Here is a 27,470-nt window from a genome sequence, read left to right on the forward strand (position 1 = left end):
ACCACCCTTCCTGAGTTTAACTGCAAGGCTGCTGTGGAACACGGTGCCAAACGCTCTATTAAAATCAGGATAGACCACATCCACTGCTTTACCATCGTCTATCCATCTGGTTATGTTTTCCTAAAAGGCTATCAGGTTGGTCAAGCATGACTTCCCCTTGGTGAAGCCACGCGACTGCCCCTAATAACCCTCTTCTCCTTGATATGCCTAGAGGCAGTGCCAAGGACAAGCTTTTCCATCACCTTTCCAGGGATGGAGGTGAGGCTGATCAGTCTGTAGTCACCCGCGTCCTCCGTCTTGCCCTTTCTGAAGACTGGAGTGACATTTGCTTTCCACCAGTCCTCGCGCAACCCGCTTATTTCCCACAACTTACCAAAGATAATGGAGAGCAGCTTAGCAATGACATTCTCCAGTTCCCTCGGCACCCATGGGTGCATCCCATCAGGAGCCATGCATTTATGGATGTCCGGATTAATTGCTCCTTAACCCAGTCCTCGTCAACTGAGGCAAACTCCTCCTTGATCCTGACTTCCTCTGGGACCTCAGGGTACAGGGCTCCTCAGGACAGCCTCCAGCAGTATAGACAGAGACAGGGAAGACAGGAAGACAATATCTTCTGTCACTGAGGCAGTTGGGGGGGTGTGTGTGTGCACCTGCACGCATGCACACTTGTTTGTGTGAGTGCATGCGCCCAGAGGCAGCAAGGCTCAGACTTGCTCCCAGCTGCCCAGGGCCATGCAGCCCCTTAATGCCAGCATCCGTGCCATCCAGACACAGGCTGCCAGACTTTTGGAGAGAAATCCCGCTTCAACTCACTTGGAAAATAGAGTTCCACACAGGAAAGCTGTAATCTGTCTTGAAGCCTCTTCACGTTCTCAGCTACAAAGCTGTCACCACCATGAGCTATGCCTTTTCACCAGCAATGAACAAGAGTTTGCACGCCATGCTGCACCTGTAACAATCTGCACCAGCGGAGCTGACCTACTCTTGCTGTTGCCACTGCCCCCCACCTCACAGTGCTCACATCCACTGCTTGGTCTCTTTCAATGCTCCCTGTGCTTCGATGAATGCCAGTGGGTGACATTTCTTCCACGTGGAGGAGTTCAGTGACACACCTCTGCTTCATCTGCACTTCCACGTCAGACCCTTTGTGTCAGACTACCCCTCTGCTGCCGTCTGTCACACGGCAATAACACACCATGGAATACTGGTGGGAAAGTTCAACTCCTACTGCCACACCACCAGCATTGGAGGGCCTTACTTTCAGAGCAGCCCTCAGAAATTGCATCAGATAATAGAATAAGTAACAAACCTTTTTTTAAATTTTATCGTATTAATTAGTTTAGTTTTAGTTTTAGTTTTTCTTGTTTAATGAAGAGATCAGACTTTAGATTGCAGCTCTACATGTTCCATTTGAAAACAGGTCCCCAGCCCAGGGCGTGTCATGCTCTGTGAGGTGACGCTCCTTGCTGTGATGTCACAGTTGTGGCTTTCACCCCTGTGGCAGCGGTGGGAGCGGTGGCTCAGTCCGCTTGTGGGACGCGCAGGAAGTGAACCCAGAGAGAGCGTTGTGTCTGTCTGGAGGCATCCTGCTGTGATGGAGCGGCTGAGAGCCCTTCGAGGTGAGGTCCCTCCACCTCTCTGGACACCGTGGTGCTGCCCGAGCACGTGTGTGCCTCCAATGCCTGTTTAGGACGTGCCAGCAGCACTGTCCTTGCTCTGCAGAGTGCAGCCGCCCACTGTGCTTTCCCCAGTACCCCAGCCAGGGGAAGGCTCTCTCCCCTCTCCCCACCAACCACGCATGTGCCAGCGCAGCCCACCCCGCGCTGTGGGGCTGGAGGAGCGTTCCTCCCAGAGCTGGCTGCATGCTCGGCCCTGGCTCCAAGCAACACCAGCGACCGCTGCTCTGCTCTTTCCTTCCAGGTCTCTTTGCCTGTGTGGGCTGCATGCCCAGTTGTATACGTCGCAGGGAGAGAGGCAGGGTGGAAAGCCCTGTCCCCATCTGTGCCGTGACTTTATTGCTGCAGCGCCTGCAAGACCAGGAGGTGAGCTGGGGACGTCCAACCATCGGTCCTTGCCCTGGTTCTGGTCCCGTGGGTGCCAGGCCCCGGCAGCACATCCGCATAGCGATGGGCGGCAGCGGGGAGCCGGGAACAAGGGCAAAGCCAAACATGACCTATCCCTGTCCCCAGGGTGACCGAGAGCAGGCGTACTGCGAGCTGGAGCACGTCCTGGGGGAAGAGGACAGCCGCCCGCCGTGCGGAGTGGTGAACCGGCTGCTGGCTGAGGTGTCCCAGGACCTGACAGCAGCCCAGGTGAGGGGTCACTCCCGAAGGCAAAGGGAGCTGCCTGCCCGTGCTGGTGTTCTGCTGGCAGACGGCGCTGGCTTGGCCCTTGCAAGGGAAGGCCTTGGGCAGCCTCCTGTGCCGTGTGTCACCAGTGACTCTTTTCCAGGGCGTGACGGACAGCGTGAGGATGGCTGCCAGCAATGTCCTGGTGGCTCTGGCCCGGACTCACTTCTCCTTGGTGATGGCCGAGCTCCAGGGCCACCTGAAGGCCACAGGGGAGATGTGCAAGGAGTTTGTGCTCGTCACCCTGAGCAAACTCTTCAGCATCTATGGTAGAGTGCCCTCAGCCTCCTGACAACCGGGCAAAGGGGTCTCACCCCTTGCTCGTGATCTGCGTAGAGCTGGGGGATGCAGGGCCGCAGCCCCTCCTCTCTCACTGCTGGGTCTCTGACCGTGCCCCTCTCCTTCCTCTCTGCAGCTCCACAGTGCATCTCCTTTGTGTGGCTGACGCTGGCCGGCCTGTGCAGTGTGGTGGGCCATGTGAGGAGCGGCCAGACCCTGCGCATTGCTTGTGCTGGTGAGTGCCGGCCCCAAAGCAGGGAGGCTTGGGACAGCCCTTGCACCTTGCCCTGCTGCAGACTCTCACAGGCTCCCTTTTCTTTCTCTCTTTCTCTCTCTCTCTTTTTTTTTTTTTTTTTTTAATTGATTATTCATTTTTTTGTTTTGTTTTGTTTTATTTTCAGTTGTGAAACAATGGTTGGAAGGAGTCAAGGTTCACTTGCACTCCAGAAAGCAATGCCCTTGGCCTGCCGCAGAGAAAGAGCAGATCTATCAGAATCTTTACCAGCTCTTCTGCTCTGTGCTGAGCAACTGGCAGGACTGCAAGGAGGAAGAGGTGAGCACGGCTGCATTCCCAGCCTGGGATGGTGATGGGGACATCAATGTCGGCAGCTCTGTCTGTGCCCAGCAGGCTGAGAGCAGAGGGGTGATGAGAGGGAGAGGGCTGGCTCTGCAAAGTGCTCTGAACTGGATTTGTTCTCAGGGCTGGATCTCTCTACCAGGGAACAGCCGCATGCCACAGCACTGTGGCAGGGAGAGCCGGGGATGAGGGTGTGGGGAAAACCTGCCTGCCCAGGGAGAGCAAGCCCATCTCCTGCTGGGCACGGGGGAATGGGGAAGGGAAAGGGAAAGAGAAAGGCCTCTCTGTAGGAAGGGCAAACCTTCAGTCTTTGATGCTGGGCCTCTGCCATCCCTCTCCAGGACAAACGGGCTGTCCTTGGGGCTGTGACTGCCATGTTGACCGTCCTCCTGCAAGAGGAGCAGCAGCAAAAGCACGTCTGGGAGCAGGTCCTCTGGCTCGTGCACCAGTATCAGGAGGCCCAAGACACCTGCACGGTGACCAAGGTGAGATGTTGTGCAGGGATCAGTGTGGAGCCCATGCAAGTGCCGCGAGGGGTCAACGGGATGCAGGGACAAGGCTGGGAGCCCTTGGAGGAAGAAGGAATAAATGTCCAAGGGAGGTCTGAAGCTTCCTGAGTTCTTCAGTGAAGGAAGGAATAACCCAGACAGGAGCCAGAAGGAAGCCAGGAGTCACCAGGGCCCATCCTGGGGATGGAAGGCTTTACCATCACCACCACCATGGGACTCTGTGTGCCTGAGGAGCTGTGTGCTGACAGCCAGGGGACCGCATCCAGTTGTATCTGATGGGGAAGAAGAGGGCTGCTGGGTGGGAAATGCCTGCAAACGATGCCCAAACAGGGCTCGGTTGAGAGCAGAGAGACTTCCTTCATGCTGCCGGGAGGAGGGGACAAAACAGAATAGCTGTGCGGGAGCTTCTCCCAACAGAAAAACCACTGGGAATCAGTTTCTCCTCTCCCAAGTGGCTAGATGTGGCTTCAGCACTTTCTTCCTCTCCCGGTCTCTTGCAGAGCCTCAATATCTTCCTGGAGGCCTTAGCGGGAGTTCAGTCCATCATCCCAGAGGACAAGTTTCTGGCCATCACCAGTGCCGTGTTCTACCAGGTAAGGGGAGCCTGCCCTTGCGCCCACAGCAGTTTCCCTCTTGACTAAGTCTCAGGAGGACTGTGGAGCTCCGAGCCGATGATGGCTGCTCAGCCTTAGCTCCTGCATGCCTGTGGCTGCTGCAGAGCCATGCATGTGGCCCCGGAGCAGGCTGTGTTTTGTCTGCACCTCCTCTTCCCAAGAGTGCCAAGGGAGACGAGAGCTGGTAGCTCAGTTTCTTTCCCATACTCAGTGCTGATGCAATTTTCTCAAACGGACCTTGTTCCCACAGCTCTCTGACGACACCAAACAGCACAGCGAGGCTGACAGAGCAGAGCTGACCCACTGCATCCTGCTGCAGGGTAAGCAGAGGAGATATGACGATGCTTGGCAGTGCCCTGACCAAAACCTCTCTCGCAAGCCTCAGGAATGAGCGCGAGTTTCTTGATAACAGTGTGGCATTTCCTCCCTGCAGCACGAATCTGCCCAGAGGAAACGGTCCTGTTTCTGCAGTTGCAGCTGGGCAGTCAGAGGAAGGCCAGTTGTGTGGCAGCCCTGGGTCTGTTTGGCGCTCTGGCTCGCTCTGATGGTCAGTACCGTGGGTTGGACTTCCAGGGATCCCTTTTGTCATATGGCTTGTGCCTCCATGCATGCTTCTGTGCATCTCTTGTAGAGCCTGTCGTGACAGAGAAGCTGTCCCAGGTTGTGGAGGCTGTGCAGTGTCTGTGCAGTGACCCCAGTACCCAGGTGAGCTGACGTGGGAAAGGAAAGCACTGCTGGGGTGGAGATGCTGATGCCAACAAGGGCGGGGCTTGGGTGATCTGGGAGGTGCTGGAGCATTGACAACGTGGTTGCGATGGCTCCTGTGGCTAGAGAGCAGGCAGCGTGGAGTGGTCAGGTCCCTGTGCTGTGCATGGAAAGCGCACAGCCTGGTGCTGAGGCCTGGCCTCCACCTCAGGAGCCAAGGCTTCTCCTCTGCTCTGTTGTCTCTGCTCATGCCCAAAGGGCAGCCCCAATGAGCAGGTGGCTTCCCTTTGCCTTCTGAGCAGGAAAATCAAATCCACAATTGACTCCTGGCAGGTGAGGAGGGCCGTGCTGCACTTCATCAAGGATGTGCTCAGCGCTAACGCCTGGAGCTGCTCAGCCTGGGATGTGGTGGGGCACATCTTCAGTGAGTTCAGCCGCACCACAGGAAGAAGGGTAAGGACAGTGGGCAGCATCTTCCTTTGGAAGACCCGTGCTGCTCAGAGGCTGGCACAGAAGCACTGAGCCTCATGAGAGGCCCCTGAGAACTGAGAGTAATCGGCATTTCAACACCACTGTTGTGCAGGCAGCCGGAGACCTTTCTGCCCAGGAAGCCCAGGAAGAAGGAGCACTCCAAGCGTTGTGCATGGACATCCTGGGGTCACTGGATGTCTCCGCGAGAGGGATGACCAAAGTAAGTCACACTCTGCCCTGCTGCCACTCCGTGCCTTCGCACCACGTGCTCCTTGTCCTCTTCCAACACCCCACGTCTCTCCTCCAACGTGCTCTGACGCACACAAGACTCAGGGAAACTCACAGAATCCTCTTCATCTCTGAGCGGAGGCAGGAATGCTGACATGCTCAACTGCCTCGTTCCCTACAGCTCCTGTGGCCAAGGCTGCTGCTGTACGTGGTGCCAGCCCAGTACACCGGCATGCTGATCCCGGTCTCCCGCTGCATCCAAGCCCTGGCTGAGAGAGGGGAGCTGACGGTGCGGGACATGGGAGAACTGGATCCCCACTTCCTCAGCTCCATGTTTCAAGGTAGGAGCAGAAACTCCCCCTGTGAGCTCTGTTGACCCACGTTGGCACCCAGAAGGGACAGCAGAGGTGCGTACGGCAGGGCATGGCGTGTCTGCATCTCACTCAGCACTTCTTTCTCCCTGCAGGCCCACTGCTGACTCCCCAGATACTGCTGGCACGTCTGCTGGTGAGTACATGCTCCAGAGGCCGGTGCCACGATCCCCAAGGAGGAAGCAGCATGGGCGAGCGTGCCAGCGCCCGCCTCAGCCCTGGGGATGCTGTTCTCTACCCAGGCTTGCAGCACCAGGGGCAAAGCTGCTGGCTGCTCCTTGCCCTCCAGGGAGAGCCAGGCTGCCTCCCTCCTGGAGGAAGCCACTTCTCTTGCTGCACAAGTGACCCAGTTTCTCCTCGCTCTTGCTCAGGTGGTGGCAGGGAGCCCTGTTGCAGGCAGCGAACTCCAAGCCGCTGCCTTGCTTCTCATGCAAAACCTCCACAGCAAGATCCACAGAGCTGTGGAGCCTGTGTGGGCTGCTGAGATCCCTCTGCTGCTGCAGTGCCTCGAAGGTAAAGTGCTGGTGGGGCGGGAGGGACGGAGGCATGGAAGGAGGGGAGTGAAAATGCAGCTCTGCAGCGTGGCAGAGGGGAAGTGTTGTCTGTGCCCCGGCGCTTGCTCTGCTGCTGTTCCCATTCGAGGGAGACAGCACTGATGTTGGCAGACCTTTCCCCCCGGGGATCTGCCCATTCCAGGGCACGGGTGGGCTCTTCAAGTCCCCTGAGACAGCCCTCTTGGAGCCATCAGTTCTGTGCTCCTGTTGGGACAGTGTCTGTGGGGAGGGACAGGTCATTGTGGAGGGGGTGCAGGTCCCGGCTTGGCAGTGCCGAGTGCCCAGGCCAAGCCGGGTTTGCAGCAGCTCTTTTTCTGTGGCTTGATCCCAAGCAAAGGTTTTTTGCTTCTTGTTGCTGTGCAGGGAAAGATGAGAGCTTCACAGACTCTGCAGAGTGGGAGCACCGTCTGCTACAGGTACAGCACTGCAGGAAGGCATGGTGCAGAGAAGTGCTTGCCTGCCTCAAGGAGACCCGCTCCCATACAAGCCACCAGCTCCCATACAGCCTCTCAAAAGCTGCTGTGGTGTGGCTGCACGTCTTTGTGGCGCTGCCTCTTCCTCTTTGTCCCAAGCCCAAGGGGGGTCCTAGGAAAAGAGTGGCAGGCGGCTTTAATGGAGGGAATGCTGGGGGGAGCTGATCCCCAGAAGGCTGCAGCGACTTGGGAATTTGGGAAGAGGTAAAGGGAGAGGGATCATTGGCTTTTCCTGTTCTCCAACAGTTCCTGAGGGCATCACTGGACATCATGGAGGACGAGGCCTGGACCATGGCCCTGAGCTGCGAGCTGAGCCGGCAGCTGAGCAACTCTGCCAGCAGCTCTGGAGAAAAGGTAGGTCTGCCCCGGCTCTCCCCAGCGGTGCAGCTGCAGGTGCCCAACTGGGGCTGGGGCTGAGGCTGTTGCCCTGCCCACACGGGCTGCTCACGCTGCTTCCCCAGCCCGTGCCCCCCAGCGGGCCTTTGCCTGCAAACTGCTTGGGGGCTGGCTACAGCTCGGCCCTGCAGCTGCTCTCAGCGACTCCCAGGGAGCGTGGGTCCTTCCCCCCTGGCCCTCTGCCAGCAGGTCAGGCTGCTGCCACATCCCAGCTTATTCCTTCCCTTCCCACGCAGACCTTCCTGTACAAGGCTCTGGGGACCGTTCTGGGAGCTTGTAAGGAAGTCCTCCATGTCCAGGAGAAGCTGCTGCAGCACCTGGAGGGGGCAAATGCAGAGGAGCCATCTGAGGCCCAGGTGAGCTCTCCTCCCACATTCTGCCAGCATCCCCGCTCTGTCCCTGGGGCAGAGGGCTTCTCCTGGCCCTGCTCCAGGCCTTTCCATCTCCTCTCCGCTGCTGCTTCCCTCAAGTGAGGACCGGCCCAGCCACTGTGGCTGGCCGCGCCGATGGGTTCAGGCCTGCGCCAACTGTCCCTCGTTCTTTTGTGCAGGGAATGATCTCTCTTGTCAGCCTTGCTGCTGACAGCAACTTCCACGCAGTCCTGGACACACTCACCGTGTTTGCGTCCAGGCTGTGCAAAGGCCGCAATGGGAGGATTTCCAGGCGCAAGAAGGTAAAGTGCTACGGGTTCCCATCTTGGCATTCTTCTGCCTTATTTTCACAGCAGCTCCTGCCCTGGGAGCCCAGGTGCACCGCAGGGCACTGGGGGCTGCTGAGCGAGTGTCTCAAGGCATTTCTCCCCTCACAGACGGAGCTGGACAGCGCGAGAGCTCAGGCTACACGCAGCGCTCTCATCCTCGCCCATGGCAGCTTGGCACTGCGAGCCTCCAAGGAGCAGCTGCTCGCCCGCCTGGAGGGAGACATTGTGGGCAACATCCTGCTGCTGTACAGCTGCAGCTGCCAGGTGAGAGTTCACAGCGTGCCAGGGTGTCAGAGCGCCCAGCTGCAGCCCCTCCACGTGGGGGGATGTCCATTTCAATGGGCCTTCTCTTTCCAAAGGTCCCTCACAGAACGGTTTGTGCCCAGATGAAGATCCAAGCCCTTCCCTTAGCGTTGCCCCCACGTGTCCCCCTTGCAGCCACTGGCCCTTCCCACAGTTCAAAGAATGTTCTTCTCTCTTGGGCCCCAGGACTTGCAGAACAAGCTTGCGCTGGTGCAGAGCATCACTGACTTCAGCTCTGCCGTCCATGCTGTGGGTGGCTCCGCCTTCTTTAACCCCTCCTTGAAGGGCAAGCTGCTGGAGATCCTGATGGTGAGTGCCTAGAGACAGGGCTCTCTGCAGAGGAGTTCCGGGCCGTGCCACGAGGCTCCCATCCCTGGAACCATGCAGGTCTCCCTCAGCCACACGTCTCCAGCCGGCGGGGACCCTGGGTGCTGGGCAGTGGGCTAGGTCCACCAGCTGTGGAGCTGCTGCATCCTACAGTGCCTCGGTGGGAAATGTGGGAGTGATGGGGCCGGTGTGTGGCAGCTGTGTCTGTCTCTGGGCCGGGCAGAAGAGCTCTCGCATGCCCCTTACCCACTTTGACAATGTTTCTCTGGTACTTGCAGGACTTGCTGAAGAAGTATTACTTGGGCACCCGTGTATCCCCAGTGCCCCTCAAGGTGGTTCTGGCCCTGGAGCAGCTGAGGTAAGGATTGGAGCCTCTGGGGTTGCCAGGCAGGATGGTGGTCCCCCTTTAGGATAGCTTCTGAAGGCCTGGAGGGGGTAGGGGGTGAGGAGCCACATCTACAGGAGAGAAGGCTGGGCTGTTGTGCCCAGCTAAGCTGAGGTTCTGGGCGGGGAGAAAGGCCCTGGTGCTCCTGTCCCCTGGCAGCAAAGAGAAGGGACACCTGGGGTCTCCTTCCCTTCGGAGAGGGAGGTTGTTCACTGCTGCCAGGGAGGAGGCGAGTGCTGATGGAACTGAATACAGCGCTCAGCAGCACAGACCGGGGGTGTTGGCTTTGCAGCTTTTGATTAGGAGAATCTCAGATGTTGTCTGAACCACTCTGGAGAGCACTAGTAAAGACTCTTTCTGCTTTCTCTTCCTTTTCTCCTGTCAGCAAGCTGAAGCCTTCTGTAGGAAGCAAGGACATGAGTGAAATGCTGACTCTGTGCTGCAGGAATATTGTGACGCACCCTTCAGCGAGGATGATGCTGAAGATCAAGAAGTCACGGCAAGCAGCACAGTACCTGCAGGTAACCTGCCGCAATTTTCCCAGCCACCTCTCACTCGGAGCCCTTTCTCAGCACACACGACCTGTGCTCTGACACCAGCCATGATGACACACCTCAATCCCCTCTTCTACTTTCAGCTTCAGCAAACATCACTGAAAGCTCTTGGCCAGCTCATGGTGGTCCTACTCAAGACAGAGCCCACCCTCAGCTTCTTCCAGAACATAGTCCATGTGAGTACTTGCGGGGAAAGGGAGAAAGCATGGTGCCTTTTGGTAGCAGGGACGGAGATCTGGGGACTGAGAGGACGATGAGAGGGAGAGAAATCTCCTGCAGACGTGCCAGCTCACTGCGAGCTCAGAAATGGGCAGAGAAATGGGCCCTGCACGAGAAAAGGCAGGAGCCAGCCCCTGGCAGGCCGCAGCTGAGGAAAGGCTCCTGGATTAGGAGGCAGGAGCGTCTGCAGAGAGAGCAGGCAGCAGTGCCGCTGCTCAGTGAGGCCATGTGGAGCCACAGGGCAAGCCCTGAGGGAAAGTGTCAGGAAAGGAGGGACAGGGAGAAGGGTGGCAGGAAGGGAAAGAAAAGATGTCCGTAGTGAGACGGATGCTCTGCCCCAGGTGCTGCAGAGATCACTGACATCAGACAACATGTGGGAGCGCAAGAGGGCCCTGCAGACCTGCTCCCAGCTGCTGGCTGCTTGTGAAGAGCTTCAAGTGAGTAAAGAGCCCCCTCGCATGCCCCCTGCTCCCTCCCCGGTGTTCCTGAGCTGGAAGGCAAGCTCCGCCCAGCTGTGCATGCTGCGTCACCCATGCGTGGGGAAGGCACGGGCAGGAGAAGCTAGGGAGAGCTGGGGCTGCCTACAGCTTTGTTCCTGCCTCTCATCCCTGCAGAGAGGAGATGCCTGCAAGCACTTTGGCTCCTTGGTGGGATTGCTGGCTCCGCTGACGTGTGACCCCATGCCCGCATCCCGCCAGTTGGCCGCCACCTGCCTGAGCTCCCTTCTCCGAATCCGAGGTGAGTAGAGCGGGATGCAGCAGCCCTGTGCTCTCCTCCGCAGCGCTACCAGAGCCCCACAGGCCGGGCCCTGTTTACAGGAGGGAGAGGCACCATGCACAGTTCTCTTCTTGTCCCCACCCTGTCCTCAGTCTATCCCCCGTGGAAAGAGGTTCTGTTTTCAGAAGCATGACTTCCATTTTCTCCCACGCTCTTTGCAGCCAAGGTGACCTATGGAGTCATTGAGATGGGAGACATTGGGAGCCAGTGTGAGGGGCTGAATGACTGCAGCACCATCTCTCAGCTCCGGACCTCATCCAAAATCGCAAGGGTAAGTGGACCCAAAAAAGAGTGGTAGGATCTCAGTGCGTAGGCTTCTGCACATCCCTCTGCTCCCTCCAGCCTGTCCCACCACTTCCAGAAAGAGCTGTCACCCTGAGACCACTTTTCTCAGCAAGTAGCAGGAGGCGCTGAGCTATGTCTGGCCTTCAGGCGCCCAGAGCGAGGAGCTGATTCCATGGTGTGTCTGTGTGTGTGTGCATGTGCATGTGCGACTGTGGCTTGCTGGGAGGTAGGCTTTGCATGTAAGCAAACGGCATGGATGGAGAAGCTGAGAGAACGCTCAACCCCCATACGTATGAATGGAAGGGTATGGACAGCAGGAGCACTGCAATTGCTACCTGACTGACCAGCAAACCGCTGAGCTAAGAACGCCCTCAAGACTGCTTTCTGTTCTGAAGAGCTGCCGCAGAGCAGTGATGAGATCTCTCCTGCTTCTCTTTTCTCTGCAGGTGGTGTGCAGCAACTTCCCCCTGGAACAAACCATCGACTTCATGACGGCCATCAAGGACACCTTCCGGAAAGCCAGGGGAACGCGTGTGCGTGCAGCTGGGAAGTGGATGATCACCTTTCTGCAGATGTGCGGGAAGGACATCTGTCGGGACGTAAGAGACTTTCTTCCACTTGTCTTGGACTTCTGGCTGCTGCACTACGCCTTGTGCCGTTTGCCTCTTGTGCTAAAGAAGCACAGCCTGAGCGCAGAGCCAGGGCTTGGACAGGGTGGCTGGCATGAAATTTAGGCTCAGGCCTTGGCAGCATGTCAAGGGAGCAGGCACTGCTCATGTGCTGAATGTCCGTGGTTACTCACTGCAGAGTCAAGGATGCAGCAAGTTGTTCTTTCTTCCTTTCTTCTTTCAGGCGCTGCTGATCCTCTACATTCTGCGCAGCTGCACATCATCCGCGCAGCAGAGCACGTTCATGCCCTTCCTGTGCCAGGCGGTGGTCATCCTCACCCGCTGTCACCAAGAGGTCATGATTGACAACTTCTCCCGGCTGCCTAAGGCCACAGACAGGTATTGGTACTCCTGCCTTTGCTCTTGCTCTGGTCACACTTGTAGTTTGCCTCTGCCAGAGGGAGCCGGGGAGGAAGCAGCTTTTCTTTTTTCCTCTAAAGTCCATTGGAGGCAAAAATGACTCAGTCACAACTTGAGACTCTCCTTTTTCTAGTGAGACATGGAGGAGAATAAGAGAGTTTTGTCTTCAACGGTGGGGGCGGTAGAAGAGAGAAAAGAGAAGAGAAAGAGGAAGAGGAAGAGGAAGAGGGAGAGGAAGAGGAAGAGGAAGAGGAAGAGGAAGAGAGAGAAGAGAAGGGGAGGAGAGGGGAGGAGAGGAGAGGAGAGGGAAGGGGAAGGGAATGAGAGAAGAGAGAAGAGGGAAGAGGGAAGAGGGAAGAAAAGATGAGTTAAAAATTTGTATTATTTATTTGAATAATTAAACACCAAAATCCCAACTATGATGTGAAAAGAGTATTTTTTTTAACCAAGTCTTCATTTTAATAGCTGCTGTCCCTTCTCCATACCTGTTTCAGAATCACAGAGTCACTGAACGTCGGGATTTGGAAGGAACCTCGAAACATCATCTAGTCCAATCCCCCTGCCTTAGCAGGAACACCTAAATTAGGTCACATAGGATCCTGTCCTGGCAGGTTTTGAATGTCTCCAGAGAAGAGCCCACAACCTCTCTGGGCAGCCCATTCCAGTGTTCTGTTACCCTTACCAGGAAGAAGTTTTTTCTCATATTTCTGTGGAACCTCCTGTGTTCCAGCTTGCGCCTTTTACCCCTGGTCCTGTCATTGGGTGTCACTGCAAAGAGCCTGGCTCCATCCTCCTGATGCACACCCTTTGCATATTATAGTATATAGTATATATACTATAGTACTATAGTATAGTATAATGCATATTATATATAAACGTGAACGAGGCCACCTCTGTTTCCTCTTCTCCGAGCTAAAGAGACCCAGCTCCCTCATCCCTTTGTGTCATCAGCAAGCCTGCTAGCAGTGCACTCTACTCCCTCATCCAAGTCCTTGATGAACATACGGAATAGTCCTGGTCCTAGTAGCGACCCTGGAGGGGTACTAGGAACTAGATACAGGCCTCCAACTAGACTTGCTCTGTCCCACTGAGCACAACTCTCTGGCTTGTTTCCTTCAGCTCGTTCACAGTCCACCTCACTACTCAATTGTCCAGACCACCCTTCCTGAGTTTAACTGCAAGGCTGCTGTGGAACACGGTGCCAAACGCTCTATTAAAATCAGGATAGGCCACATCCACTGCTTTACCATCGTCTATCCATCTGGTTATGTTTTCCTAAAAGGCTATCAGGTTGGTCAAGCATGACTTCCCCTTGGTGAAGCCACGTGACTGCCCCTAATAACCCTCTTCTCCTTGATATGCCTAGAGGCAGTGCCAAGGACAAGCTTTTCCATCACCTTTCCAGGGATGGAGGTGAGGCTGATCAGTCTGTAGTCACCCGGGTCCTCCGTCTTGCCCTTTCTGAAGACTGGAGTGACATTTGCTTTCCTCCAGTCCTCGTGCAACCCGCTTATTTCCCACAACTTACCAAAGATAATGGAGAGCAGCTTAGCAATGACATTCTCCAGTTCCCTCGGCACCCATGGGTGCATCCCATCAGGACCCATGCATTTATGGATGTCCGGATTAATTGCTCCTTAACCCAGTCCTCGTCAACTGAGGCAAACTCCTCCTTGATCCTGACTTCCTCTGGGACCTCAGGGTACAGGGCTCCTCAGGACAGCCTCCAGCAGTATAGACAGAGACAGGGAAGACAGGAAGACAATATCTTCTGTCACTGAGGCAGTTGGGGGGGTGTGTGTGTGCACCTGCACGCATGCACACTTGTTTGTGTGAGTGCATGCGCCCAGAGGCAGCAAGGCTCAGACTTGCTCCCAGCTGCCCAGGGCCATGCAGCCCCTTAATGCCAGCATCCGTGCCATCCAGACACAGGCTGCCAGACTTTTGGAGAGAAATCCCGCTTCAACTCACTTGGAAAATAGAGTTCCACACAGGAAAGCTGTAATCTGTCTTGAAGCCTCTTCACGTTCTCAGCTACAAAGCTGTCACCACCATGAGCTATGCCTTTTCACCAGCAATGAACAAGAGTTTGCACGCCATGCTGCACCTGTAACAATCTGCACCAGCGGAGCTGACCTACTCTTGCTGTTGCCACTGCCCCCCACCTCACAGTGCTCACATCCACTGCTTGGTCTCTTTCAATGCTCCCTGTGCTTCGATGAATGCCAGTGGGTGACATTTCTTCCACGTGGAGGAGTTCAGTGACACACCTCTGCTTCATCTGCACTTCCACGTCAGACCCTTTGTGTCAGACTACCCCTCTGCTGCCGTCTGTCACACGGCAATAACACACCATGGAATACTGGTGGGAAAGTTCAACTCCTACTGCCACACCACCAGCATTGGAGGGCCTTACTTTCAGAGCAGCCCTCAGAAATTGCATCAGATAATAGAATAAGTAACAAACCTTTTTTTAAATTTTATTGTATTAATTAGTTTAGTTTTAGTTTTAGTTTTTCTTGTTTAATGAAGAGATCAGACTTTAGATTGCAGCTCTACTTGTTCCATTTGAAAACAGGTCCCCAGCCCAGGGTGTGTCATGTTCTGTGAGGTGACGCTCCTTGCTGTGATGTCACAGTTGTGGCTTTCACCCCTGTGGCAGCGGTGGGAGCGGTGGCTCAGTCCGCTTGTGGGACGCGCAGGAAGTGAACCCAGAGAGAGCGTTGTGTCTGTCTGGAGGCATCCTGCTGTGATGGAGCGGCTGAGAGCCCTTCGAGGTGAGGTCCCTCCACCTCTCTGGACACCGTGGTGCTGCCCGAGCACGTGTGTGCCTCCAATGCCTGTTTAGGACGTGCCAGCAGCACTGTCCTTGCTCTGCTGAGTGCAGCCGCCCACTGTGCTTTCCCCAGTACCCCAGCAAGGGGAAGGCTCTCTCCCCTCTCCCCACCAACCACGCATGTGCCAGCGCAGCCCACCCCGCGCTGTGGGGCTGGAGGAGCGTTCCTCCCAGAGCTGGCTGCATGCTCGGCCCTGGCTCCAAGCAACACCAGCGACCGCTGCTCTGCTCTTTCCTTCCAGGTCTCTTTGCCTGTGTGGGCTGCATGCCCAGTTGTATACGTCGCAGGGAGAGAGGCAGGGTGGAAAGCCCTGTCCCCATCTGTGCCGTGACTTTATTGCTGCAGCGCCTGCAAGACCAGGAGGTGAGCTGGGGACGTCCAACCATCGGTCCTTGCCCTGGTTCTGGTCCCGTGGGTGCCAGGCCCCGGCAGCACATCGGCATAGCTCCCCGGGAACAAGGGCAAAGCAAAACGTGACCTATCCCTGTCCCCAGGGTGACCGAGAGCAGGCGTACTGCGAGCTGGAGCACGTCCTGGGGGAAGAGGACAGCCGCCCGCCGTGCGGAGTGGTGAACCGGCTGCTGGCTGAGGTGTCCCAGGACCTGACAGCAGCCCAGGTGAGGGGTCACTCCCGAAGGCAAAGGGAGCTGCCTGCCCGTGCTGGTGTTCTGCTGGCAGACGGCGCTGGCTTGGCCCTTGCAAGGGAAGGCCTTGGGCAGCCTCCTGTGCCATGAGTCACCAGTGACTCTTTTTCAGGGCGTGACGGACAGCGTGAGGATGGCTGCCAGCAATGTCCTGGTGGCTCTGGCCCGGACTCACTTCTCCTTGGTGATGGCCGAGCTCCAGGGCCACCTGAAGGCCACAGGGGAGATGTGCAAGGAGTTTGTGCTCGTCACCCTGAGCAAACTCTTCAGCATCTATGGTAGAGTGCCCTCAGCCTCCTGACAACCGGGCAAAGGGGTCTCACCCCTTGCTCGTGATCTGCGTAGAGCTGGGGGATGCAGGGCCGCAGCCCCTCCTCTCTCACTGCTGGGTCTCTGACCGTGCCCCTCTCCTTCCTCTCTGCAGCTCCACAGTGCATCTCCTTTGTGTGGCTGACGCTGGCCGGCCTGTGCAGTGTGGTGGGCCATGTGAGGAGCGGCCAGACCCTGCGCATTGCTTGTGCTGGTGAGTGCCGGCCCCAAAGCAGGGAGGCTTGGGACAGCCCTTGCACCTTGCCCTGCTGCAGACTCTCACAGGCTCCCTTTTCTTTCTCTCTCTCTCTCTCTTTTTTTTTTTTAAATTGATTTTTTTTTTTTTTTTTTAATTTTCAGTTGTGAAACAATGGTTGGAAGGAGTCAAGGTTCACTTGCACTCCAGAAAGCAATGCCCTTGGCCTGCCGCAGAGAAAGAGCAGATCTATCAGAATCTTTACCAGCTCTTCTGCTCTGTGCTGAGCAACTGGCAGGACTGCAAGGAGGAAGAGGTGAGCACGGCTGCATTCCCAGCCTGGGATGGTGATGGGGACATCAATGTCGGCAGCTCTGTCTGTGCCCAGCAGGCTGAGAGCAGAGGGGCGATGAGAGGGAGAGGGCTGGCTCTGCAAAGTGCTCTGAACTGGATTTGTTCTCAGGGCTGGATCTCTCTACCAGGGAACAGCCGCATGCCACAGCACTGTGGCAGGGAGAGCCGGGGATGAGGGTGTGGGGAAAACCTGCCTGCCCAGGAAGAGCAAGCCCATCTCCTGCTGGGCACGGGGGAATGGGGAAGGGAAAGGGAAAAAGAAAGGCCTCTCTGTAGGAAGGGCAAACCTTCAGTCTTTGATGCTGGGCCTCTGCCATCCCTCTCCAGGACAAACGGGCTGTCCTTGGGGCTGTGACTGCCATGTTGACCGTCCTCCTGCAAGAGGAGCAGCAGCAAAAGCACGTCTGGGAGCAGGTCCTCTGGCTCGTGCACCAGTATCAGGAGGCCCAAGACACCTGCACGGTGACCAAGGTGAGATGTTGTGCAGGGATCAGTGTGGAGCCCATGCAAGTGCCGCGAGGGGTCAACGGGATGCAGGGACAAGGCTGGGAGCCCTTGGAGGAAGAAGGAATAAATGTCCAAGGGAGGTCTGAAGCTTCCTGAGTTCTTCAGTGAAGGAAGGAATAACCCAGACAGGAGCCAGAAGGAAGCCAGGAGTCACCAGGGCCCATCCTGGGGATGGAAGGCTTTACCATCACCACCACCATGGGACTCTGTGTGCCTGAGGAGCTGTGTGCTGACAGCCAGGGGACCGCATCCAGTTGTATCTGATGGGGAAGAAGAGGGCTGCTGGGTGGGAAATGCCTGCAAACGATGCCCAAACAGGGCTCGGTTGAGAGCAGAGAGACTTCCTTCATGCTGCCGGGAGGAGGGGACAAAACAGAATAGCTGTGCGGGAGCTTCTCCCAACAGAAAAACCACTGGGAATCAGTTTCTCCTCTCCCAAGTGGCTAGATGTGGCTTCAGCACTTTCTTCCTCTCCCGGTCTCTTGCAGAGCCTCAATATCTTCCTGGAGGCCTTAGCGGGAGTTCAGTCCATCATCCCAGAGGACAAGTTTCTGGCCATCACCAGTGCCGTGTTCTACCAGGTAAGGGGAGCCTGCCCTTGCGCCCACAGCAGTTTCCCTCTTGACTAAGTCTCAGGAGGACTGTGGAGCTCCGAGCCGATGATGGCTGCTCAGCCTTAGCTCCTGCATGCCTGTGGCTGCTGCAGAGCCATGCATGTGGCCCCGGAGCAGGCTGTGTTTTGTCTGCACCTCCTCTTCCCAAGAGTGCCAAGGGAGACGAGAGCTGGTAGCTCAGTTTCTTTCCCATACTCAGTGCTGATGCAATTTTCTCAAACGGACCTTGTTCCCACAGCTCTCTGACGACACCAAACAGCACAGCGAGGCTGACAGAGCAGAGCTGACCCACTGCATCCTGCTGCAGGGTAAGCAGAGGAGATATGACGATGCTTGGCAGTGCCCTGACCAAAACCTCTCTCGCAAGCCTCAGGAATGAGCGCGAGTTTCTTGATAACAGTGTGGCATTTCCTCCCTGCAGCACGAATCTGCCCAGAGGAAACGGTCCTGTTTCTGCAGTTGCAGCTGGGCAGTCAGAGGAAGGCCAGTTGTGTGGCAGCCCTGGGTCTGTTTGGCGCTCTGGCTCGCTCTGATGGTCAGTACCGTGGGTTGGACTTCCAGGGATCCCTTTTGTCATATGGCTTGTGCCTCCATGCATGCTTCTGTGCATCTCTTGTAGAGCCTGTCGTGACAGAGAAGCTGTCCCAGGTTGTGGAGGCTGTGCAGTGTCTGTGCAGTGACCCCAGTACCCAGGTGAGCTGACGTGGGAAAGGAAAGCACTGCTGGGGTGGAGATGCTGATGCCAACAAGGGCGGGGCTTGGGTGATCTGGGAGGTGCTGGAGCATTGACAACGTGGTTGCGATGGCTCCTGTGGTTAGAGAGCAGGCAGCGTGGAGTGGTCAGGTCCCTGTGCTGTGCATGGAAAGCGCACAGCCTGGTGCTGAGGCCTGGCCTCCACCTCAGGAGCCAAGGCTTCTCCTCTGCTCTGTTGTCTCTGCTCATGCCCAAAGGGCAGCCCCAATGAGCAGGTGGCTTCCCTTTGCCTTCTGAGCAGGAAAATCAAATCCACAATTGACTCCTGGCAGGTGAGGAGGGCCGTGCTGCACTTCATCAAGGATGTGCTCAGCGCTAACGCCTGGAGCTGCTCAGCCTGGGATGTGGTGGGGCACATCTTCAGTGAGTTCAGCCGCACCACAGGAAGAAGGGTAAGGACAGTGGGCAGCATCTTCCTTTGGAAGACCCGTGCTGCTCAGAGGCTGGCACAGAAGCACTGAGCCTCATGAGAGGCCCCTGAGAACTGAGAGTAATCGGCATTTCAACACCACTGTTGTGCAGGCAGCCGGAGACCTTTCTGCCCAGGAAGCCCAGGAAGAAGGAGCACTCCAAGCGTTGTGCATGGACATCCTGGGGTCACTGGATGTCTCCGCGAGAGGGATGACCAAAGTAAGTCACACTCTGCCCTGCTGCCACTCCGTGCCTTCGCACCACGTGCTCCTTGTCCTCTTCCAACACCCCACGTCTCTCCTCCAACGTGCTCTGACGCACACAAGACTCAGGGAAACTCACAGAATCCTCTTCATCTCTGAGCGGAGGCAGGAATGCTGACATGCTCAACTGCCTCGTTCCCTACAGCTCCTGTGGCCAAGGCTGCTGCTGTACGTGGTGCCAGCCCAGTACACCGGCATGCTGATCCCGGTCTCCCGCTGCATCCAAGCCCTGGCTGAGAGAGGGGAGCTGACGGTGCGGGACATGGGAGAACTGGATCCCCACTTCCTCAGCTCCATGTTTCAAGGTAGGAGCAGAAACTCCCCCTGTGAGCTCTGTTGACCCACGTTGGCACCCAGAAGGGACAGCAGAGGTGCGTACGGCAGGGCATGGCGTGTCTGCATCTCACTCAGCACTTCTTTCTCCCTGCAGGCCCACTGCTGACTCCCCAGATACTGCTGGCACGTCTGCTGGTGAGTACATGCTCCAGAGGCCGGTGCCACGATCCCCAAGGAGGAAGCAGCATGGGCGAGCGTGCCAGCGCCCGCCTCAGCCCTGGGGATGCTGTTCTCTACCCAGGCTTGCAGCACCAGGGGCAAAGCTGCTGGCTGCTCCTTGCCCTCCAGGGAGAGCCAGGCTGCTTCCCTCCTGGAGGAAGCCACTTCTCTTGCTGCACAAGTGACCCAGTTTCTCCTCGCTCTTGCTCAGGTGGTGGCAGGGAGCCCTGTTGCAGGCAGCGAACTCCAAGCCGCTGCCTTGCTTCTCATGCAAAACCTCCACAGCAAGATCCACAGAGCTGTGGAGCCTGTGTGGGCTGCTGAGATCCCTCTGCTGCTGCAGTGCCTCGAAGGTAAAGTGCTGGTGGGGCGGGAGGGACGGAGGCATGGAAGGAGGGGAGTGAAAATGCAGCTCTGCAGCGTGGCAGAGGGGAAGTGTTGTCTGTGCCCCGGCGCTTGCTCTGCTGCTGTTCCCATTCGAGGGAGACAGCACTGATGTTGGCAGACCTTTCCCCCCGGGGATCTGCCCATTCCAGGGCACGGGTGGGCTCTTCAAGTCCCCTGAGACAGCCCTCTTGGAGCCATCAGTTCTGTGCTCCTGTTGGGACAGTGTCTGTGGGGAGGGACAGGTCATTGTGGAGGGGGTGCAGGTCCCGGCTTGGCAGTGCCGAGTGCCCAGGCCAAGCCGGGTTTGCAGCAGCTCTTTTTCTGTGGCTTGATCCCAAGCAAAGGTTTTTTGCTTCTTGTTGCTGTGCAGGGAAAGATGAGAGCTTCACAGACTCTGCAGAGTGGGAGCACCGTCTGCTACAGGTACAGCACTGCAGGAAGGCATGGTGCAGAGAAGTGCTTGCCTGCCTCAAGGAGACCCGCTCCCATACAAGCCACCAGCTCCCATACAGCCTCTCAAAAGCTGCTGTGGTGTGGCTGCACGTCTTTGTGGCGCTGCCTCTTCCTCTTTGTCCCAAGCCCAAGGGGGGTCCTAGGAAAAGAGTGGCAGGCGGCTTTAATGGAGGGAATGCTGGGGGGAGCTGATCCCCAGAAGGCTGCAGCGACTTGGGAATTTGGGAAGAGGTAAAGGGAGAGGGATCATTGGCTTTTCCTGTTCTCCAACAGTTCCTGAGGGCATCACTGGACATCATGGAGGACGAGGCCTGGACCATGGCCCTGAGCTGCGAGCTGAGCCGGCAGCTGAGCAACTCTGCCAGCAGCTCTGGAGAAAAGGTAGGTCTGCCCCGGCTCTCCCCAGCGGTGCAGCTGCAGGTGCCCAACTGGGGCTGGGGCTGAGGCTGTTGCCCTGCCCACACGGGCTGCTCACGCTGCTTCCCCAGCCCGTGCCCCCCAGCGGGCCTTTGCCTGCAAACTGCTTGGGGGCTGGCTACAGCTCGGCCCTGCAGCTGCTCTCAGCGACTCCCAGGGAGCGTGGGTCCTTCCCCCCTGGCCCTCTGCCAGCAGGTCAGGCTGCTGCCACATCCCAGCTTATTCCTTCCCTTCCCACGCAGACCTTCCTGTACAAGGCTCTGGGGACCGTTCTGGGAGCTTGTAAGGAAGTCCTCCATGTCCAGGAGAAGCTGCTGCAGCACCTGGAGGGGGCAAATGCAGAGGAGCCATCTGAGGCCCAGGTGAGCTCTCCTCCCACATTCTGCCAGCATCCCCGCTCTGTCCCTGGGGCAGAGGGCTTCTCCTGGCCCTGCTCCAGGCCTTTCCATCTCCTCTCCGCTGCTGCTTCCCTCAAGTGAGGACCGGCCCGGCCACTGTGGCTGGCCGCGCCGATGGGTTCAGGCCTGCGCCAACTGTCCCTCGTTCTTTTGTGCAGGGAATGATCTCTCTTGTCAGCCTTGCTGCTGACAGCAACTTCCACGCAGTCCTGGACACACTCACCGTGTTTGCGTCCAGGCTGTGCAAAGGCCGCAATGGGAGGATTTCCAGGCGCAAGAAGGTAAAGTGCTACGGGTTCCCATCTTGGCATTCTTCTGCCTTATTTTCACAGCAGCTCCTGCCCTGGGAGCCCAGGTGCACCGCAGGGCACTGGGGGCTGCTGAGCGAGTGTCTCAAGGCATTTCTCCCCTCACAGACGGAGCTGGACAGCGCGAGAGCTCAGGCTACACGCAGCGCTCTCATCCTCGCCCATGGCAGCTTGGCACTGCGAGCCTCCAAGGAGCAGCTGCTCGCCCGCCTGGAGGGAGACATTGTGGGCAACATCCTGCTGCTGTACAGCTGCAGCTGCCAGGTGAGAGTTCACAGCGTGCCAGGGTGTCAGAGCGCCCAGCTGCAGCCCCTCCACGTGGGGGGATGTCCATTTCAATGGGCCTTCTCTTTCCAAAGGTCCCTCACAGAACGGTTTGTGCCCAGATGAAGATCCAAGCCCTTCCCTTAGCGTTGCCCCCACGTGTCCCCCTTGCAGCCACTGGCCCTTCCCACAGTTCAAAGAATGTTCTTCTCTCTTGGGCCCCAGGACTTGCAGAACAAGCTTGCGCTGGTGCAGAGCATCACTGACTTCAGCTCTGCCGTCCATGCTGTGGGTGGCTCCGCCTTCTTTAACCCCTCCTTGAAGGGCAAGCTGCTGGAGATCCTGATGGTGAGTGCCTAGAGACAGGGCTCTCTGCAGAGGAGTTCCGGGCCGTGCCACGAGGCTCCCATCCCTGGAACCATGCAGGTCTCCCTCAGCCACACGTCTCCAGCCGGCGGGGACCCTGGGTGCTGGGCAGTGGGCTAGGTCCACCAGCTGTGGAGCTGCTGCATCCTACAGTGCCTCGGTGGGAAATGTGGGAGTGATGGGGCCGGTGTGTGGCAGCTGTGTCTGTCTCTGGGCCGGGCAGAAGAGCTCTCGCATGCCCCTTACCCACTTTGACAATGTTTCTCTGGTACTTGCAGGACTTGCTGAAGAAGTATTACTTGGGCACCCGTGTATCCCCAGTGCCCCTCAAGGTGGTTCTGGCCCTGGAGCAGCTGAGGTAAGGATTGGAGCCTCTGGGGTTGCCAGGCAGGATGGTGGTCCCCCTTTAGGATAGCTTCTGAAGGCCTGGAGGGGGTAGGGGGTGAGGAGCCACATCTACAGGAGAGAAGGCTGGGCTGTTGTGCCCAGCTAAGCTGAGGTTCTGGGCGGGGAGAAAGGCCCTGGTGCTCCTGTCCCCTGGCAGCAAAGAGAAGGGACACCTGGGGTCTCCTTCCCTTCGGAGAGGGAGGTTGTTCACTGCTGCCAGGGAGGAGGCGAGTGCTGATGGAACTGAATACAGCGCTCAGCAGCACAGACCGGGGGTGTTGGCTTTGCAGCTTTTGATTAGGAGAATCTCAGATGTTGTCTGAACCACTCTGGAGAGCACTAGTAAAGACTCTTTCTGCTTTCTCTTCCTTTTCTCCTGTCAGCAAGCTGAAGCCTTCTGTAGGAAGCAAGGACATGAGTGAAATGCTGACTCTGTGCTGCAGGAATATTGTGACGCACCCTTCAGCGAGGATGATGCTGAAGATCAAGAAGTCACGGCAAGCAGCACAGTACCTGCAGGTAACCTGCCGCAATTTTCCCAGCCACCTCTCACTCGGAGCCCTTTCTCAGCACACACGACCTGTGCTCTGACACCAGCCATGATGACACACCTCAATCCCCTCTTCTACTTTCAGCTTCAGCAAACATCACTGAAAGCTCTTGGCCAGCTCATGGTGGTCCTACTCAAGACAGAGCCCACCCTCAGCTTCTTCCAGAACATAGTCCATGTGAGTACTTGCGGGGAAAGGGAGAAAGCATGGTGCCTTTTGGTAGCAGGGACGGAGATCTGGGGACTGAGAGGACGATGAGAGGGAGAGAAATCTCCTGCAGACGTGCCAGCTCACTGCGAGCTCAGAAATGGGCAGAGAAATGGGCCCTGCACGAGAAAAGGCAGGAGCCAGCCCCTGGCAGGCCGCAGCTGAGGAAAGGCTCCTGGATTAGGAGGCAGGAGCGTCTGCAGAGAGAGCAGGCAGCAGTGCCGCTGCTCAGTGAGGCCATGTGGAGCCACAGGGCAAGCCCTGAGGGAAAGTGTCAGGAAAGGAGGGACAGGGAGAAGGGTGGCAGGAAGGGAAAGAAAAGATGTCCGTAGTGAGACGGATGCTCTGCCCCAGGTGCTGCAGAGATCACTGACATCAGACAACATGTGGGAGCGCAAGAGGGCCCTGCAGACCTGCTCCCAGCTGCTGGCTGCTTGTGAAGAGCTTCAAGTGAGTAAAGAGCCCCCTCGCATGCCCCCTGCTCCCTCCCCGGTGTTCCTGAGCTGGAAGGCAAGCTCCGCCCAGCTGTGCATGCTGCGTCACCCATGCGTGGGGAAGGCACGGGCAGGAGAAGCTAGGGAGAGCTGGGGCTGCCTACAGCTTTGTTCCTGCCTCTCATCCCTGCAGAGAGGAGATGCCTGCAAGCACTTTGGCTCCTTGGTGGGATTGCTGGCTCCGCTGACGTGTGACCCCATGCCCGCATCCCGCCAGTTGGCCGCCACCTGCCTGAGCTCCCTTCTCCGAATCCGAGGTGAGTAGAGCGGGATGCAGCAGCCCTGTGCTCTCCTCCGCAGCGCTACCAGAGCCCCACAGGCCGGGCCCTGTTTACAGGAGGGAGAGGCACCATGCACAGTTCTCTTCTTGTCCCCACCCTGTCCTCAGTCTATCCCCCGTGGAAAGAGGTTCTGTTTTCAGAAGCATGACTTCCATTTTCTCCCACGCTCTTTGCAGCCAAGGTGACCTATGGAGTCATTGAGATGGGAGACATTGGGAGCCAGTGTGAGGGGCTGAATGACTGCAGCACCATCTCTCAGCTCCGGACCTCATCCAAAATCGCAAGGGTAAGTGGACCCAAAAAAGAGTGGTAGGATCTCAGTGCGTAGGCTTCTGCACATCCCTCTGCTCCCTCCAGCCTGTCCCACCACTTCCAGAAAGAGCTGTCACCCTGAGACCACTTTTCTCAGCAAGTAGCAGGAGGCGCTGAGCTATGTCTGGCCTTCAGGCGCCCAGAGCGAGGAGCTGATTCCATGGTGTGTCTGTGTGTGTGTGCATGTGCATGTGCGACTGTGGCTTGCTGGGAGGTAGGCTTTGCATGTAAGCAAACGGCATGGATGGAGAAGCTGAGAGAACGCTCAACCCCCATACGTATGAATGGAAGGGTATGGACAGCAGGAGCACTGCAATTGCTACCTGACTGACCAGCAAACCGCTGAGCTAAGAACGCCCTCAAGACTGCTTTCTGTTCTGAAGAGCTGCCGCAGAGCAGTGATGAGATCTCTCCTGCTTCTCTTTTCTCTGCAGGTGGTGTGCAGCAACTTCCCCCTGGAACAAACCATCGACTTCATGACGGCCATCAAGGACACCTTCCGGAAAGCCAGGGGAACGCGTGTGCGTGCAGCTGGGAAGTGGATGATCACCTTTCTGCAGATGTGCGGGAAGGACATCTGTCGGGACGTAAGAGACTTTCTTCCACTTGTCTTGGACTTCTGGCTGCTGCACTACGCCTTGTGCCGTTTGCCTCTTGTGCTAAAGAAGCACAGCCTGAGCGCAGAGCCAGGGCTTGGACAGGGTGGCTGGCATGAAATTTAGGCTCAGGCCTTGGCAGCATGTCAAGGGAGCAGGCACTGCTCATGTGCTGAATGTCCGTGGTTACTCACTGCAGAGTCAAGGATGCAGCAAGTTGTTCTTTCTTCCTTTCTTCTTTCAGGCGCTGCTGATCCTCTACATTCTGCGCAGCTGCACATCATCCGCGCAGCAGAGCACGTTCATGCCCTTCCTGTGCCAGGCGGTGGTCATCCTCACCCGCTGTCACCAAGAGGTCATGATTGACAACTTCTCCCGGCTGCCTAAGGCCACAGACAGGTATTGGTACTCCTGCCTTTGCTCTTGCTCTGGTCACACTTGTAGTTTGCCTCTGCCAGAGGGAGCCGGGGAGGAAGCAGCTTTTCTTTTTTCCTCTAAAGTCCATTGGAGGCAAAAATGACTCAGTCACAACTTGAGACTCTCCTTTTTCTAGTGAGACATGGAGGAGAATAAGAGAGTTTTGTCTTCAACGGTGGGGGCGGTAGAAGAGAGAAAAGAGAAGAGAAAGAGGAAGAGGAAGAGGAAGAGGAAGAGAGAGAAGAGAAGGGGAGGAGAGGGGAGGAGAGGAGAGGAGAGGGAAGGGGAAGGGAATGAGAGAAGAGAGAAGAGGGAAGAGGGAAGAGGGAAGAAAAGATGAGTTAAAAATTTGTATTATTTATTTGAATAATTAAACACCAAAATCCCAACTATGATGTGAAAAGAGTATTTTTTTTAACCAAGTCTTCATTTTAATAGCTGCTGTCCCTTCTCCATACCTGTTTCAGAATCACAGAGTCACTGAACGTCGGGATTTGGAAGGAACCTCGAAACATCATCTAGTCCAATCCCCCTGCCTTAGCAGGAACACCTAAATTAGGTCACATAGGATCCTGTCCTGGCAGGTTTTGAATGTCTCCAGAGAAGAGCCCACAACCTCTCTGGGCAGCCCATTCCAGTGTTCTGTTACCCTTACCAGGAAGAAGTTTTTTCTCATATTTCTGTGGAACCTCCTGTGTTCCAGCTTGCGCCTTTTACCCCTGGTCCTGTCATTGGGTGTCACTGCAAAGAGCCTGGCTCCATCCTCCTGATGCACACCCTTTGCATATTATAGTATATAGTATATATACTATAGTACTATAGTATAGTATAATGCATATTATATATAAACGTGAACGAGGCCACCTCTGTTTCCTCTTCTCCGAGCTAAAGAGACCCAGCTCCCTCATCCCTTTGTGTCATCAGCAAGCCTGCTAGCAGTGCACTCTACTCCCTCATCCAAGTCCTTGATGAACATACGGAATAGTCCTGGTCCTAGTAGCGACCCTGGAGGGGTACTAGGAACTAGATACAGGCCTCCAACTAGACTTGCTCTGTCCCACTGAGCACAACTCTCTGGCTTGTTTCCTTCAGCTCGTTCACAGTCCACCTCACTACTCAATTGTCCAGACCACCCTTCCTGAGTTTAACTGCAAGGCTGCTGTGGAACACGGTGCCAAACGCTCTATTAAAATCAGGATAGGCCACATCCACTGCTTTACCATCGTCTATCCATCTGGTTATGTTTTCCTAAAAGGCTATCAGGTTGGTCAAGCATGACTTCCCCTTGGTGAAGCCACGTGACTGCCCCTAATAACCCTCTTCTCCTTGATATGCCTAGAGGCAGTGCCAAGGACAAGCTTTTCCATCACCTTTCCAGGGATGGAGGTGAGGCTGATCAGTCTGTAGTCACCCGGGTCCTCCGTCTTGCCCTTTCTGAAGACTGGAGTGACATTTGCTTTCCTCCAGTCCTCGTGCAACCCGCTTATTTCCCACAACTTACCAAAGATAATGGAGAGCAGCTTAGCAATGACATTCTCCAGTTCCCTCGGCACCCATGGGTGCATCCCATCAGGACCCATGCATTTATGGATGTCCGGATTAATTGCTCCTTAACCCAGTCCTCGTCAACTGAGGCAAACTCCTCCTTGATCCTGACTTCCTCTGGGACCTCAGGGTACAGGGCTCCTCAGGACAGCCTCCAGCAGTATAGACAGAGACAGGGAAGACAGGAAGACAATATCTTCTGTCACTGAGGCAGTTGGGGGGGTGTGTGTGTGCACCTGCACGCATGCACACTTGTTTGTGTGAGTGCATGCGCCCAGAGGCAGCAAGGCTCAGACTTGCTCCCAGCTGCCCAGGGCCATGCAGCCCCTTAATGCCAGCATCCGTGCCATCCAGACACAGGCTGCCAGACTTTTGGAGAGAAATCCCGCTTCAACTCACTTGGAAAATAGAGTTCCACACAGGAAAGCTGTAATCTGTCTTGAAGCCTCTTCACGTTCTCAGCTACAAAGCTGTCACCACCATGAGCTATGCCTTTTCACCAGCAATGAACAAGAGTTTGCACGCCATGCTGCACCTGTAACAATCTGCACCAGCGGAGCTGACCTACTCTTGCTGTTGCCACTGCCCCCCACCTCA

At 56.5% G+C, this 27,470-nt stretch overlaps 2 protein-coding genes across 2 annotated transcripts; both read left to right on the plus strand.

The window, feature by feature from the left end:
- Positions 1-1,500: 1,500 nt before the first annotated feature.
- Positions 1,501-12,291, plus strand: LOC306957446 (maestro heat-like repeat-containing protein family member 2B; the record flags this gene model as incomplete). Its single annotated transcript, XM_079548890.1, has 30 exons — positions 1,501-1,622; positions 1,924-2,045; positions 2,193-2,315; positions 2,455-2,620; positions 2,767-2,865; positions 3,032-3,183; positions 3,549-3,692; positions 4,217-4,309; positions 4,581-4,650; positions 4,764-5,035; positions 5,369-5,488; positions 5,619-5,726; positions 5,916-6,075; positions 6,201-6,241; positions 6,477-6,618; positions 7,023-7,075; positions 7,379-7,486; positions 7,765-7,884; positions 8,079-8,201; positions 8,337-8,492; positions 8,718-8,840; positions 9,137-9,216; positions 9,629-9,764; positions 9,881-9,973; positions 10,358-10,453; positions 10,631-10,754; positions 10,955-11,064; positions 11,525-11,677; positions 11,931-12,085; positions 12,240-12,291. Exons 1-30 carry the CDS (start codon positions 1,598-1,600, stop codon positions 12,289-12,291), a joined length of 3,519 nt encoding a protein of 1,172 aa, XP_079405016.1. The 5' UTR covers positions 1,501-1,597.
- A 2,470-nt stretch (positions 12,292-14,761) lies between these two features.
- Positions 14,762-25,516, plus strand: LOC306957524 (maestro heat-like repeat-containing protein family member 2B; the record flags this gene model as incomplete). The annotated part of the gene is made up of 30 exons (XM_079549018.1): positions 14,762-14,883; positions 15,185-15,306; positions 15,438-15,560; positions 15,700-15,865; positions 16,012-16,110; positions 16,257-16,408; positions 16,774-16,917; positions 17,442-17,534; positions 17,806-17,875; positions 17,989-18,260; positions 18,594-18,713; positions 18,844-18,951; positions 19,141-19,300; positions 19,426-19,466; positions 19,702-19,843; positions 20,248-20,300; positions 20,604-20,711; positions 20,990-21,109; positions 21,304-21,426; positions 21,562-21,717; positions 21,943-22,065; positions 22,362-22,441; positions 22,854-22,989; positions 23,106-23,198; positions 23,583-23,678; positions 23,856-23,979; positions 24,180-24,289; positions 24,750-24,902; positions 25,156-25,310; positions 25,465-25,516. Exons 1-30 carry the CDS (start codon positions 14,859-14,861, stop codon positions 25,514-25,516), a joined length of 3,519 nt encoding a protein of 1,172 aa, XP_079405144.1. The 5' UTR covers positions 14,762-14,858.
- Positions 25,517-27,470: the final 1,954 nt, after the last annotated feature.

This window comes from Tetrao urogallus (genome assembly GCF_951394365.1).
Source record: "Tetrao urogallus genome assembly, chromosome: 1".
Classification (NCBI taxonomy): Eukaryota; Metazoa; Chordata; class Aves; order Galliformes; family Phasianidae; genus Tetrao; species Tetrao urogallus.